Source organism: Mycteria americana, chromosome 1 (genome assembly GCF_035582795.1).
Source record: "Mycteria americana isolate JAX WOST 10 ecotype Jacksonville Zoo and Gardens chromosome 1, USCA_MyAme_1.0, whole genome shotgun sequence".
NCBI classification, from domain to species: Eukaryota; Metazoa; Chordata; class Aves; order Ciconiiformes; family Ciconiidae; genus Mycteria; species Mycteria americana.
This window is the reverse complement of record NC_134365.1, coordinates 48,917,350-48,933,176: the sequence shown is the minus strand read 5'-3', so window position 1 is coordinate 48,933,176 and position 15,827 is coordinate 48,917,350. Positions and strand designations below refer to the sequence as shown.

The window sequence follows — 15,827 nt, the reverse complement described above, 5'->3', positions numbered from 1 at the left end:
AGTAACACACAAAACACGAATAATGACATCGAAGCATAAGCAAGACTATTCGCAAGTAAAGTTTTCTGATTTAACTACCTTTCAAGAAGACAGAGAAGGAAAGAAATGCCTAACAGAATTGTTACAAGTAAAAACTTCAGAAAGTGGACTTGAAAATGGACAATTGGAACACTTAGGTCAGGTAGATCCTGTTGAAAATCTCATAGAACAATTGAAGAGAGAATTAGCCCTTCTTAGATCACAGGTGAGACACCTTTATAGCATGTCTATGTTTATATCTGTTGCAGTTATTTAGAAGATAAATTCAAATGATAAAGATGTGTTAGTTTACTTCCATCTTTATTAATTAAAGCTATAGGATAGTTCTAATAGAACTGGGCATTTTTTCTTCTAATAAAAGGAAGTGCCAAGTCATTAATTTGCACTTTATTTGTTGACATAGGATTGAAAAATGTAGGCCTATATTTTCATTCTGTCACTGGAAAAAGTTTGCACAACACCCGTGCACATGCACATAGATGGGTATGAATAGAGAACAGTTTTTATTCTAAGACCTTACACACGTCTGCATCACTTTTCTCATTAGCGTGTACAGCCTTGCATCTCATACAAACCAATTGTTGCAACTGTATTTTAAAGAACATAGTTTGAGGATTATTTTTAAAAATTGTTTTAAATAAATACAGAGAAATACAAATGGTAATTTACAAGCATTAGTTGAATGAAGGAGGGACTGAATCAGTCCTTTGGTATGAAAGATAGAAGATGAGATTTCTGTTAAAAGGCGCAGATGTTATTTGACTAGAGGACGTCTCCTACCTCCAGAGTGAACAGATGGTGTAAAGTTAGACTTTTGGAATTAAAAAGGCCTTTCCTTCTGGGAAACATCTAAGAAGTTCCTGAGTTGATTCTTCTAGCCTTTTATCCATTTCCCTGCCAACTGACAAAGATAATGTGTACCTGTTTTCAGAAAAAAAGATTTCCAATGAAAAATTCCATTGTTTATTAAAATGATCTCTAATTATAAAATCTTTTAGGTTCTCAAAGGGGTTTTTGCAAACTTTTTATACTCAGTGAAAGAACAAGTTGATTTCAGGATGCTTGCTGTGGTTTCTTTTATTCACATGATCAATCATACAAAAAAATTATTCACTGGTAGCTTCCTAAATTGGTACCTTGAAATGCTGTGTTAGTTTTCTGTATAGTGGAGGACATTGCTTTGGTTGCTAGAGATACGTTTGGGGCATGGATCAAGCCGATCCCGGAGTCTCACAGACTTTTGGTCTGTACCAGACTGTTGCTCCAACTGCTGCATGACCCAAGAACACGTTTCCCTAGACAGTGTTATATGGGAAGATTTGTGTAATTCTTCCAGTGAATCCATCTCTGTTGCCGTTGGATTTCAGGCAGGAGATTCATATGGGAAATCTTCATAAAGGCATACTCCAAATTTGAAAAAAGGCTGGGACTAGAACATTAGATTGCTAAAACTAGAATCTGTGTATTTTTTGTTGGGGACAAACCGTCTAAGAATGTGATGAGGAAACATCATGGTTACAATGTATAAGATAAGCAAATAGGTCTTTCCTATCTTTAACTGAAATGTTTTGGAACTGATGGCATTTCTGTCGAGCCTGTTGAGCTACATAATTGATCAATGGAAAGTATAAGTCTATATACATCAGGCTTTTTTCAATTATACAACAGTTTTTCCATGCTGCAGGAGTATGTTTTGCTGTTGTGATTTCTCATAAAATACTGTGTTAGCCAAGCTGTGGAATGAATAATGCCTACTAATTGCATTTTCAGTAGAAGTGGGTTTTTTATATTTTGGAAGATAAGTCTTGAAAATATAATTTTTTTTATATAAATGGAGATAGAAGCTATACTAATAACTTACTGTTGGGGTTTTTTTAGAATGAGCAGATATCCAGAGATTTGTTGATCAAGACTATGCTAAATAGTTATAGAGAATTATATCTTGAAAGATGCAGAAGCCAGGCAGTGCAGGTAGTACAAGTTTTTAAAAAAAAAACAAAACAGGATAAATATTTATATAAAGTTTATTTGTGGTTTGAATAATTTTTTCCTGGTAATTTTGTTGCTGTGAAGATGAGGCTATTTCTTTGATTGTTGCCTTCTATATAACGCCTCTTTTTGGTTTACATACTATGTAATTTCACTGTTGAATATATATGGATTAGCAATATTTTCAAGCATTTATTCTCATTTAACCACAGAATCTTCATGAAAATCCTAATACTAAAATTCCTAAATTACCATTTTTGAGTCTCCTTTGTTCTTTTCTTTAGAATGAGTATCTTGCAAATGAATTAAGTATGAGAGAGAGAGATTTGGAGAAGAACAGGACTTTAATAGCCAAATTTCAATCTAAATGTAAGTTGCAACCTGTTTTAAAACTAGGAAATATTATCAGGTACCTGCAGATAGTTTGCTTATTTAGTTGTTCTGTTTCTGTGATTGTGACCACAAATATCTGACTTTACAGTTTCTGTTTTAAATGCAGTTTACTTTAGTATCTTCCACAATGATTGAATTTGCTGTGTACATAGGATGTTATTATACAATCATTCTGATATACTTCTGAACTGTGGAAATTATGGTTGTGAATTGGTCCAGGTGTGTACACAATAATTACAAAACAATGAATGTAAATGGCATTTATCGAATTGGAATTTCTTTGAATTCTCATTAATTGCTTTTTTTTCTTTTTTTTTAATTTTGTGTTTACATTAGTGTATATCTGTGTGTGTGTGTGTGTATAAATACATATATAGTGTTGCTAATTTTAAAACTTAAATTAATGATAGTGCATGACACATAGTTTATTCATACTAAATACATTAAACTAGGATCTCTCATGTTTTTCCTTCCTGAATCAGACCTAATAAGGGCTTCAAGTCTGTGAGTGATCCGAAGTATAACAATTATACAATTTACTTGTGTAATTACAGTGCTTTTCTGGCTCCAAGGAAGTGTTGGGAAATTAAACCCACTTGTTGCTTACGTATATATGTATGTTAGCTGAAGGGCACTGCTTTCAAACTCTGAAATAAAAATAATGCTAATTTCTCTAGACAGGAATCTTATTTTTTTCCCAGAGAATGTGAATTCTAAAAATTCTTTTTTACTTTTCAAAATAGACTTGGTGAAACTGCTCAAACTGCTCCCAGTTTTGCAGTTCACTCCTGGGTCTTCAGGACAGTTAGCCATATTGTTAAGATGCAGAGAATGTCCTGACAGGTTTGTTGTTTTTTTTAAAAGTTTCCAGACTTCTTGCTGTGTGCTGGAAACTCTGGAATTCCACCGAGAAACTAAGGGTGGCAGGAAAACTGTATGTCTTGAGAGTCCTTATTACAGCCAAATAATTTAAATGTTCTTTTTTCCCAGTCTGCAGCAGGAATTCAGGCAATTCCTATATACTTCATTGTTACACCCAAACGTTTCCAAGATAGCCATGTTTCTGGGTTTGTGAAAGCCAGTCAGGCTACTAAAGAAGTGAAAAAAGTGGCAGGAAACATAGAAGACTGGAAGGTTCAATAAAGCCAAATGTGCTCCCATGAAGCATTTCATTATTGTTTTGCTGGTATTTCTCCAGCAAAATACACTCTCCAGATGTTCCTAGCAGCTCTACTTTTAACTTCGTAATTGATTATGTCTGTATATAATATGAACATTGTTTTTATATACCAAATCAACAAGTATTATGATGAAATGTCCTAGGAAACCTAAACTCATTTTTTCAGTGCTTTTAGACACATTAACAGTTTTTATTACAGTAAAAGAATTATCAGAAGAGAATAAGCAACTTGAACAAGGAATGAAAGAAATATTGCAAGCTGTCAAGGAAATGCAGAAGGATCCTAGTGTGAAGGGAGGAGAAACAGCCTTAATAATCCCTAGTCTGGATCGTTTAGTTAATGTAAGCTTGCTTTCTAAAGTATTATTTAGCTTTATAGGATTCACAGGCTTTTTTTTTTCCCCCCTCCTCAATTATTAGGTTATTGTATAATTAAATAGTAGCTTCCTTATACATATACTTCCTTAGTTACAAGTAGGAGTACATAGTGTGCTACCTCTCTAAAAATGCAAATTAAAAATATACAGCAACAAGAGATTGCCAATAAAAATGAAAAAAAAAAAAAAATCTTCAGCTGGATAGTATAAAACTGTCTTTGGCAAGTTTATTGTCCCAGTCATAAAGCTTAGGTAAAAGTTCATTTGCACGTCTTTTATCTGTCTGGGACCTGCAGGAAATGTTTAAGAAAAAACTTTATTCAAACATCTTACCAAAAAAATCAGTGTTTTTACAGGAAAATTTAACCATTTAAATCACAGTCTATGGCAAATATACCATCGGGAAACTGATAAGTAGATTTTTAAAAGTTAAAATTTCATGCTTTTTGCTAATTTCATGTAGTCTAAACTTGCGGGCTCCAGTTTATTATGAAAAAACAAAGCTTTTCTGCACTTTTTCTCTGTTTTGTTAATTAAATGTTTACTGCATTAGGCAATGGAGTCAAAGAATTCAGAGGGAATCTTTGATGCTAGTGTGCACTTGAAAGCTCAGGTTGACCAGCTTACAGGACGAAATGAAGAATTAAGACAGGAACTGAAACAGACTCAGAAGGAGGCAACAAATTTCTCTAATCAGCTGGCAAATGCAAATGAAAAGGTATACAATTTATTCTGTACTTGAAAAGTGGCTGCTCTGATAATTTAGAACAAAATCACACAATCTATAAGATACTGAATTTAGCTTATGCGAACAGTGTAATTATACAAATCTTGATTACATTTATGTATTGGATCTACCATTTTAAGTTCATTTTAAGTTCAAATCTTACTCTTCTTAATGTTATTTTATCCTTGGAATATCCTATCATGTTAAACACCAAGCATGCCTATCTTTTGGGGTGAGTTGTGCCCCAAAAAGCTCACAGATTTCTTTCTTCAAAAAGCTACTAGTCTTGCATTTGTTTTTATAAATAAGTAACAGAGATTAAGTGTTCTAAAATTACAAATCGTTCTCTGAAATCCTGTATCTTGTTTTAAGTTGTACAGTTGATTCTGTGGAATGCTTCTTCCAGGGCAGGAATGAGGAATGGGATTTTACCTTACAAGAAGCCAAATTTAAATTTGCCTTTTAGAACAGCTTTGGTGATGCAAAAAGATTTGCCAGTAACTAATATTCTAGGCTAGTGTTTTATGTACTTGTTAGAGTAGAGAACCACAGAGCTTTTAAGAAGGTAAATGAAAAGGCAAAGATTTGTTTAGGATTAACCATCAAATAACCACTGCAATAATTCTGTCCAAAACTTCATCTTTTTAAAAGAGATAGAAATGCACTGTGTTTTAAACAATTTGGAATAAAACTGTGTGAATCCTTAGGTATGTGAAGCTGCCCTGATTACTGGAGTAATTTGATAAAATTGGCTTAAGATATTGTGCATTTAATGATTTATGGAATCACAGCATTTTTAAAAGGTTACTTTAAAGAGTGTTTGAATGCTTTAGAATATAAGTGGAAGTGAATTAGGTTGTTAATAACAACTGATGTAGCACAGGAAAACAATATATTTTTCATCAGTGATTTTTTTTTAATTGAATAGCAAGAGCTACTTCTTTATGTTTTTGTTTCTTTTCTTTAGATTGCACAACTGAAAAATGAAATTTGCTTATTACGTCAGTCAGAAGGTGCCAATATTGTCTTCCAAACAGTGAATCTTCCAGAAGGAATGGTTCCTTCAAGTGTCAATATGATTAATTCTCTGAATGAATGTTTAATACATCTTATACAGGTAACTCATTTACTCCTTGATATCACGAATATTTGTAACATATAGCTAAATCCTCCAAAATCTAGTACCATGCCGTGTACGGACATGGAAGAAGTCTCCAAAAATTTTTTGAAGTCCTGACATCCAGTAAACTGTTTGGGTTATTCATTTTTTTTAAAACTGTAAGTATTTTTCTGTGTTGTAAACCTGGAAGATAATACTTAATTCAATTTTTTACAATAATTCAGATTTTTTTTTAATCTGAATTTTGATCTAAATATTTGCCCACTCTTCCTTCTACTTCTGCAGTTACACTCTTTCTATGAGAAATTCTCTCTTACTGCTGTCTGGATTCCACACCTGAGTCTGCATGTGCAAATCCTACTCTGAACAGTTTTTTTCTATACAGGAAAGGTCTCTATTTATTTACCATATGAATTTTCATTCCATTTTTTGTCAAAAATATTTGTCAATATTATTTGTCAAAAACGTTTGTAAAAAGAGGCATAAATACATTGAAACCAAAGCCAGTGATTCCCATGGGAAGCATAGCAGACAAGCATATAGTAAAGAAGAATTGACTCTTTGAGAACTGTAGTAAAAAGAACTTGCCTTTTTATTATTATTAAATTATTTTATTCTGTCTTTGGTCACTTTTGTTGATAAGAGAATATTTTTCAACTGTATGTGACTATAAAGTAGAGGAGTATTTGGGAACATGAGAAGAAAACATTGCTTTCCAGTTAGACATTCAATTAGTATTCTTTGTGGGCTAGCAACATGTCATGGTGTTTTGAACTTTGAGGGCTGCAATCCACGGTGCAATTATGCACTATTTCACACCTATTAATATGAATGCAAAGTTTGTTGTACTTTTTTAATCTGTTGCTTCTAAAGAAAATACACATTTCATGTCTGCAGTTCACACAGTTCATGGCAGAAGCATCTATCATGAAAAACACAAGGGACAACGGGCATTTTGATTAGTCCTTTCATGTTTAAAATCTATATTAATCACTTCAATATTTCTATTTGGAAAATAATCATTAGGAACTGGAAAACAAAGAACAGTTACTTAAACAATTAGAAGATGCAGTAGAGGACTACAAGCGAAAATTTGCAGTAATTCGTCATCAACAAGGCTTGCTGTATAAAGAGTATCAGAGGTATTGTTCTCTTTTCTGAATTACAAAAGTTCAACTGTCTACATGTTTAATAATTTTGAATAGAAGATTTGCTGCTGTGTTGAAGTAGTTCTTTGGTTAATGTCATAAATGCTGCTGCTCTTGGATGTGGACTCCATATATTTTCTTTAGTCCTGTAAAGATGCAGAAAACTCTTACAAAAACATTTTCTGCTGGACTCTTTTCATATTGTGTACTTTATAATGAGGATTACATTGTGCTTTCTGCATCCGATATCTTGTATCTTATTCGAACCTGGTATTATGGACTCTTCAGCCTCATTTTCTTTTGCTTTCAAGTATAGGTCCTAACAGTTTTTCTAAGGGAAAAAAAAAAAGGCAAGCTGTTATCCAAACACAGTCAGAGATCTCTGTTTCAAAATTTCAGATCGTCAGGACTTCGTAGTTGGTTTTCTTTCAGACTTTTAGTTCCTTTATATGCTTCGTTGAATCTAATTTCTATAAAATTATTCTTACGGTCAAAAAAAAAGAGGATTTTCATCTGTTCAGAGCATAGGGATGAATATCGTGATTTGGGTTCTTCAATTAACAGACTGTTAGTTATGTCCTCTCTATCTTTGGATTGGAATGAACAGTCACTGGACAGCTTTTGGAATAAGGATGTTTTATCTTTTAGGACCTTCTGTTTATTCTTTGAATCAGTTAAGACTTCCCAGATAACATTATCTCTGTTTGAGGCATTAAAGCTATAGCTTTTTGGAAATATTAAAGGCTATAATATACTGCCTCATTTACTACTAGATTAGAGATCTCCAATGACAAGGCTCCTTCTCCAAACCTGTTACAGATTGAAGTTAGGGGAGGAGATTCTTTGGCTTGGCATCCCATGAAGACTCACTTTCAGAGCGTTTTCTTTCCTTTTCCTCCATTTTCTTCCATTATGGAAGAAACTAAGAGATCTTTGAAGAGAGGATACTACTTCTGAAATACCCTTGATTATTTGTTTAAACAAGCCTAAACTATCCTATGCAGTCTATAGGAACTTCCTTATTAGACATGTATAAACAGTTCATCGTCTTTTTTGTTTCCAAATAAATAAATAAAAGTGGATAGAGGAGAGTAGTTTGGGCCAAAGCTGAATCTTTTAATGTTTTTGTTTGTTTTTCACCAAAACAAAAAACCTAGAGTGGGAAATTATGTCCTTTATGCATCTGAAATAAAATGAATGTAATAGAAGGAAAGATTTGCAAAACCATTGAAAAAATTGTGCTAATATTACAGCCATTGCCTGCCCTTTTGTTTAGAAGTCTGACCTCTAATGCAGAATTTGGATATGGGAAACCTAAGTTTAATTCTGTCCACTTTATGAAGGAAATTTGAACCAACATCTTTTAAAGAAAAAGCCAACTACTATGCTGTGGGGAATTCATTAAAAATACTTCAAAATCAACTTAGGTATACTCTCTCAAGAACTGCAGAAGCCTTGTTCCCCTTGCAAATTGTCTCTCAGCTAATGAATTTGCAAGTGCTTCTTGCAAAGGAAACAGTTATGGAAAGAGTCATTGATTATTTGCCAAACCATTTTATCTAGCTGTAAATCTTATCAGCCAAATTACTGGGCAAAATTGTGAATAACTGCTGAAATCTTCTGGGCCTAGTCTGCTTCAAAAAGAAAAGGCCCATTCCCAGGCTCACAGCATGGTAAGTGCCAGTTATATGATTTTTGTCTCCCTTCCTCTAAAATGGAGACCTGGAGTTTCCAGAGAAGTACTTAAAGTGGAAATGTTTTTATTTGCAAAGTTTTAAACTTTGCCTATTTTTACAAAGACATGTGCAAGAAAGTAATTAATTTGAAATAACAAGTGTGTAATTTAAAGCAGATTAAATCCCATGTGTGTATATTTTTGGGGAGTAAGGCATCTCTATCTCTGCACTGTAGTACACATGTGAAGAAGAGATAAGACACTTTCACTTAAGAATAATTTTCATCATTAAACCAGCTGCAGCCTAAACAGAGGGGCTAGTTTTTCAGTAATTCATCTATAATTTATAATGTCTTTTTCAAATTACATTACTGCTAAAAATAAGTATCTTGGTTTGCAATATTTCAGGGTTGCTGTTTTAGTTACAGTTTTAAAACTCATCAAGTCTTTCATCCTTCTAAATGAAAATATTTAATTACTGTTTTAGTCAAAAAGAAAGGTGGCAGAAAGAATCAGATGATATGAAAGATGAAAAGAAAAAGCTAGAAGAGCAAAAAGAACAGGATGCTACAAAAATAAAGGCATATTCCGTAAGTAATTTTGTTGCTTTCATTTTTCAAAAAGGTTTTAATACATAGAACAGAGGTTTTAATACAATACTGCAATTTGTTAGGTGGGAAAAATGTTGCAGGGAAAAACTGCTCAATTCAAATCAAATGAGAAGGGAAGTGATGTATTGATTTATTAGTGGAATGTAAATAACTAGCAATCAGTGAACTATACATTCAGAATCCGTATCAACAATACAAAAGGTAAATCACAATATTAAGACACATGTAAATGTTACTATAGACCTAAAAATCTCTAAGCACCATTCAGGAATTAATCCCAAATATTTCTCATCCCCCACATCCACATTCACAGTTATATTCACTCCCTGGCCCCTTCAGGCTACCAGCACACTCCCCCTTTCCTGAGAGTGCAAGTTTACTGTGTACACACAACCTCTTGTGTGTGCTCCGGGGTGCTGCGTACCTGGGGGGTGCTCCGGTGTTATGTGTACCCATGTGCCTCCCTGCAGTCTGCTAATCCATGCGCTGGTGAGAGATCACCCCAGGAGGTCACATACACACACTCGAGATGTGGGTCCCTACTTGTTGAACTTGGTACCACCAGTCCCTTAGCTGGAGTGCGGAGGCTCATGGTGTCCAGCAAGGAGGAAGCGCTCACATCTGCCCAGAGGATGCAGGGACAGTGGGGAAAGTTCTGAAGCTGAACTAGGTTGTGTGTGCTGCATTATAACTCTCTCTGCCCCCGCTGTTAGAAGTTTTCGTGCTTCTTTTATACTAATTTTCAAGCTGACTACTTTATTTCACGTCTCTAATTTTATGGTTACTATTCAATCTGGCTGACGGTCCATCTTTCTCTTTAACATTATCAGTTTTGAGCACATGCCGTCTCAGACAGTCTCAGGTATTCTGTTCACACACACTATTTACACTCACACTGCTTTCTTAACAGCAGTTGTTATCTAGGCTGTTTGATTGGGAGGAGGAGCAGTGCAGGCACCCTCATGGAAAACACATTAATTTATACTAAGAATTAAGGTTATTACTTTGAATTACATCTTATTTATGTACCTGTATTACCTGTTAATGTATATGTATCAGTATTTCACAAAAACAGGAAACAGAATTCATCTTTCTATTTCGATTTACTTCCACCAAGACTGAATTCAATATTCTATTAAGAAAAGTGAAAAATAACTTTTTAAGAAAGTGATATTTAAAAGTTCCTGGAATTGATGCAGGTGCCTAATCACAGACATAGTGTGATTTTAGATGGCTTCGGGTGTCTTTGGGCAGATACCAAAAGCTGCCAAATACGACAGAAGACATATGGGACACACATGCCCTTCTAGAGAAGCAGACACAGTGCAAGGATATCACAAGGTGTTGTAAATGACTGTGGATGCCTAAGTTTAGACAGCTGAGTTCTAACCCTTTTCTGCTGCTGAGGGGTGACCGTAGTGGTATGTGGTCCTACTTACAATCTTGTTCGTAACTGTAATTGATTTGCAAAATAATTGTATCCTGAGGCAATTAAGTCTAAATATATTTCCAGAAAAGTGAAATTGAAATTGTTTTGCAGATGTTTGTACTGTATGTTTAAAAAAACAAGGTGGGCAGGGAGCACCATCTTACTTAATTTGTTCAGTATCTTATTCTGCATTTCCAGAGTCACAGGAGTAGACTGTAGCAGGATTAAGATATTTCTGGGATTTGTTTATTTAAATGTCTTTAAAACATAATGGAGTTTTATGACGTTAGCGGTGCTATCAAAGTATTGCTGAGATCTTTTAAGAGATTACTGTTTCCCAATAGCTTTTGTTTCCAGAAACACATCCTATCCAAAGATAAGAAATATGTACTATTATTTAGTATTTTTTTTTGTTAGTATATAATTTTAATTAGAATTAGGTGAACATTTTCAGATTAAACATTTCTCTGTAATTAATTCACTGTGAATGAGCAATTAAAGTGTGTTGCTTGCTCTTAAAATCTTAAGGAAAACAGGCTTCTTGATCAGAAAAGCCAAATCTTTGCCACTTGTCACAGAACTAGATTTTTTCCATGGCTTCAGGCTTCTGGGACTCAGGAGTTTTTTCTAGCTACCTGCTCACTCTTCTTCATTAGGCTCATAGGAATCTGGGATTTTACAGCTCCAGTTTCTACTCCCTGTCCCCTTAGCAAGCTGATGTATGCAACAGCAAAGCTAAAGCTCACGTGCCTTCTGTGACCTGAGTCGCTGTAGTCTCCTCTCTTCCTTGTCCGCCCCTCTCCCCATGGGATTTATACATGCATGCAAACACATGTGTGTGCACACATACACAAACACACACACATGTTTCCATAGGAAGGGCCCTGTGGTTACTTTACAAATACTGGTTTGGTCCTCAAAGTAGGACATTATTAGTGTTTGTTAGGAACCACAGGAATTCTATTTGGTTTAGAAAATTGTTCCAACACATTTGTTTTAATTCTAGTAAAAGGGGGTAAGACTGATGACAATGTATGCAAAGAATTATTTTTGTTCTAACTTTTGAAAATGTGAGCATTAAGTAAAATTCCAGTTAGTGAGTCAGATGTATTCAGCTTCTGTTCCTCAGAAACTAATGATTTTGAAAATCTAATTTTTTTATTTTCCTATAATAGAATATTGTATGCTTACGCATGTGTTGAGTGTGTGTATATGTTTTATTAGCAAAAAGAAATTATTTCAGACAGATTAACGGAATTTTTACACCTAGATTAAAAAATGTACAAGAAAGCTTGTCTGCATAGTTGAGTTTTACCATAGTTCTGTACAAAGCTCTTGTTAAAAAAATTATTTTACAGAATTTACTCAGTGCACTTCAGCTGGATCCTGATGAAACAAAAAAAGTACTTGCAGAAAATAATAGAAAAATAACCGTTTTGCGTGTTAATGAAAGGTCACTAACAAGGCAGTATACCACTTTACTTGAAACGGAACGGCACCTTAGAAAAGAAAATGAGAAACTAAAGGGTGAAATAACACATATGGAGACTGCAGTTGTAGGGAAGATTGGAAACTTGCAACGATTCAAGGTATAGTTTATAGTATTAATAGTACACATTTTTATTTTTACAATTTGGGAATAAATACACTTTTTTTTTAAATGGAGGCAGTACTAGTTTCTTGAATGCATTACCTAAATGGTTGTTAGATGCTGTTATAAATTTTGTCAAAACATTATTTGTATTTAAATAAGCATCATAATATGAAACCTGCCAGTTTTACCCTTCTGAAGTTACTTCAACAAGTTCTTTTTATTGAAAGTGTAATATGAAACCAAATCTTACTTTTTGGCCTTGCAGGTTGCTAGGGCCTGTATTAACTCATCTTTATAAAATATGTTTTTGACAGTGCCTTATGATTGAGAGGCAACTATTGATAAAATTACCCAGTGAGTTGGAATACCAGAGAAATTTTGTCAATGTTTATTGCAGGCAATTTATAAAGGTGGACAGTAATTTAGTAAAATAAATGAGTGTCATGTTCTAAAGCATTGTATTAAGTGGTATTCTTTTTCCATGGGGTAATTTTATTTTTTCTATTTAAAGATCTACCAGACCTTAGTAACCCATTGTGTTGATTATTTTCATAGGAAATGGCTAGCTTTAAGATTGCAGCTCTGCAAAAAGTGTTGGATGGTAGTGTGCCATTGTCTGAGCTAGAACTGGCTAATAAGCAGTATAATGCATTAACTGCTAAATACAGAGATATGTTACAAAAAGATAACTTGCTCGTCCAACGGACAACAAACATGGAACACATGGAGGTAATATTTGCATTATGTTTGATCCCTAAGAGAAAAAAATCCTCTTTATACATTCGTTCTGCATTGTTTTTTCTTCTCACTTAATAGAAAGATAGAACGGAAGTCCCAATGCTAGAACTGCTGGTTATAACAGTTCCACAGTGGGTATGAGATGTTGGAGCCAGTCTTACTGTTGCTATCAAATTTTAATTTGCTTACCTGGTATTTTTCAGTGGATTAAGAAACATACACAAAGTCCCAGATTTTATTTCAGTGGGCATATATAAAAGCATTTTGTTTAGTTGTTTTGGTGGTTTTGGTTGTTTGGTTTTTTTCTTTGTTTGCTTTTTAAATTAAGCTCTGGGTATGTTCCCTTACAAAGTTTTTTTTAGTTCTTTGATTACCAAAACAAGGCTGGCAGAAGGAATATTTGCTATCATCTTCAGTTTTGGAGGTCATAAGGAAAGTAGAATGAGTGTAAACACTTTCAAAGCTTTCTTTCAAAGTAAGTGCTGTTACTAATTCCTGACTTACAAGAATGAAATGTTCAGTTCCAAAAGGCAGTAAACCTTTGGAATTTTACTTCCATAAAAAAGTAAATAACCAAAGATTGTTCACAATGTGTTTGCAAAATGTCGTAGGGACTGCAAATATGCAACTATTCCTTTGAACTTTTATTCTCAAGTAGAAGGGAGCTTCTTTTCAAGAACTGTGAAGCTGACTTAAAAGATACATTACTACCTCCTGCTTTTCATTCATGTCAGAAATAATAGTCCAAGAATGTAGCAGTTTAACTGGTAGTTAAAACTCATGTCATGTTCTTGTCTGTTGGGTTTCTGTGGTTGACAAGGGTTAAATACGTGTGGTGGGTAAACTCACTGAACTACTAAATTTGTCTGCTTGGGAACAGGTCAGTGCATTTGTGTTAGCTGAAGAATGAATGATTCCTTCTCTATTTTATGAAGTTTTGTGTGTATGAAAACTTGCATTGCCTATTTCAGCAATTTCACAGAGGTAGAGAATCATTTATCAATAGCAAACTAAAAATCTGTTTAGAAAATCAGAAATTGAAAATTAATAGGAAGTATTCGATTTGTTTTACTGGTTAATGTGGAACTTTGTGTTTCTATTTGGAGGAGTGAAGGAACATTTACAAAACTAATGTTTGGCATCATATTAGATGCCTAAAAGAGCTAAAAGAAGGATATGATCTGTCTCAAATATGTATTTATGTGCAAGATTAAATATCCTGTGCAGGAAGAAATATCCTCCAGAAGTACTTCTTTCTTTCCCACTGTTAATGGAGTGTTTAGTATGACAAACATAGATATCTTCATCTAATTCTAGACACTCTAGGAATGACAGTCACTGATGATAAATATTCACGGTAATACTACTTGACAGTAAGATACAACATAGAGAGCAAAGACTAGCATTTTTACACTTAGGAGGAAACTTACGCTTTTCTGTTGCCATATATGTAGATTATGGGTTGTGCATAGGTAAAATCTGTTAATTTAAAAGATTTTATAGACTCTAAACATCAGTCTGCTACAGTTAAATAGTTTGCTGTTATGTTGCAACTTTTTTGTCATACAGCGTGAGAATGAATCCTTGAAAACACAGATAAATTTATTGAATAAGGAATTGGAGATCACAAAAGAGAAACTTCACACTGTAGAACAGGCTTGGGAACAGATGACTAAACTGGGCAAGTATGAAAGTTATATTGCAACATTAAAAATCAAGTGGTATGTCCTGTGTAAAAGTAATATTTTAAAATGTTTTAAAATTGATGTACCTTAAAACAACAACAAAAGAAAAAAGTCAAAACTATTTTGCATCTTTCATTACCAGTCTCAATTTTTTTTGGTGAATTTTTTTGCTTGTTTGTTTCATTTTACTTTCCTATTTGACCAAAACCAAGTTTGGTATCTTCCTCTGGAAACTGTTCCACATTGACTTTTCTTGGGTTACTGGGTCAAGGGTTTAAAAGCTGGAACTTGTAAAGCAGCATCACCTAATTGTGTTTTTTTTTTTATAAGGTGCAATATGTTCTAACTTGATTGTGAGTCAAAGTATTTCATAGGTTGTCAGGAAAGTTACTTCTTTTTCCTGGTTTCATGCTCTGTAACAAAGTATTTTTTCTTGTTAGTTGGGGCTTCTTTGTGTACAGTTTACATTCCCATTATTCAAGAAGAACTCATCCACATATATTTCTTTTACAGATTTTAAATTAAATTTCCTGAAGATTTACCAGCTGAATTAAAGATAAAGTGAAAGGCTACATTGAAAATAGTTATCAGTCTTAATAACCATGGTTGCAGATATATCCATTTATAATTGATAATAATCTTTTATTCAAATTAGATACCTTTGAAACACATCATAAGGCAAGATAACTCTGCCTGCAGTTTAAAAAAATAATACAGATGTTTTGATAAAGTTTATCTGACAGAGATAAAGCAAAATTCATGTTCTGCTTCACGGTGCAAATAATTTTCATAGTTGAATCAGCTTGTGTATTCCCTAATTTAAATATTTTTTAATGTAGGGGATGACAATGCCATGGACAAGGCCACAAAAGCAATAACCAACAGTGAGATTTTGTCCATTTCTAAGAAAATCACAATGTTGGAAATGAAGGAACTGAATGAAAGACAGAGAGCAGAACACTCACAACGCATGTATGAACATTTAAGGAACACTGTCAAGCAAATAGAAGAACGTAATTTTGAATTGGAAACAAAATTTGCTGAGGTAAATCTGTTGAGGTTTAACAACATCATCTGGCATCTTAAAAGCATATTTTTCACCTTTTCAAAAAGTATTAATCT

At 33.8% G+C, this 15,827-nt stretch overlaps 1 protein-coding gene across 7 annotated transcripts in view; it reads left to right on the top strand.

Annotated features, from left to right (window-relative positions):
* The window catches only part of CEP290 (centrosomal protein 290), a 57,121-nt gene that overhangs the window by 13,586 nt on the left and 27,708 nt on the right, over positions 1-15,827 (top strand). For 5 of the 7 annotated variants that reach the window (XM_075496554.1, XM_075496545.1, XM_075496535.1 and 2 more), the window contains exons 19-29: positions 1,918-2,010; positions 2,313-2,397; positions 3,801-3,943; positions 4,532-4,696; positions 5,673-5,822; positions 6,852-6,967; positions 9,136-9,238; positions 12,047-12,277; positions 12,838-13,011; positions 14,590-14,701; positions 15,545-15,750. In XM_075496554.1, the coding sequence (XP_075352669.1) occupies positions 1,918-2,010; positions 2,313-2,397; positions 3,801-3,943; positions 4,532-4,696; positions 5,673-5,822; positions 6,852-6,967; positions 9,136-9,238; positions 12,047-12,277; positions 12,838-13,011; positions 14,590-14,701; positions 15,545-15,750 (1,578 nt within the window). The remainder of the gene's footprint in view (positions 1-1,917; positions 2,011-2,312; positions 2,398-3,800; positions 3,944-4,531; positions 4,697-5,672; positions 5,823-6,851; positions 6,968-9,135; positions 9,239-12,046; positions 12,278-12,837; positions 13,012-14,589; positions 14,702-15,544; positions 15,751-15,827) is intronic. The other 2 variants (XM_075496564.1, XM_075496574.1) reach the window with 2 other exon arrangements.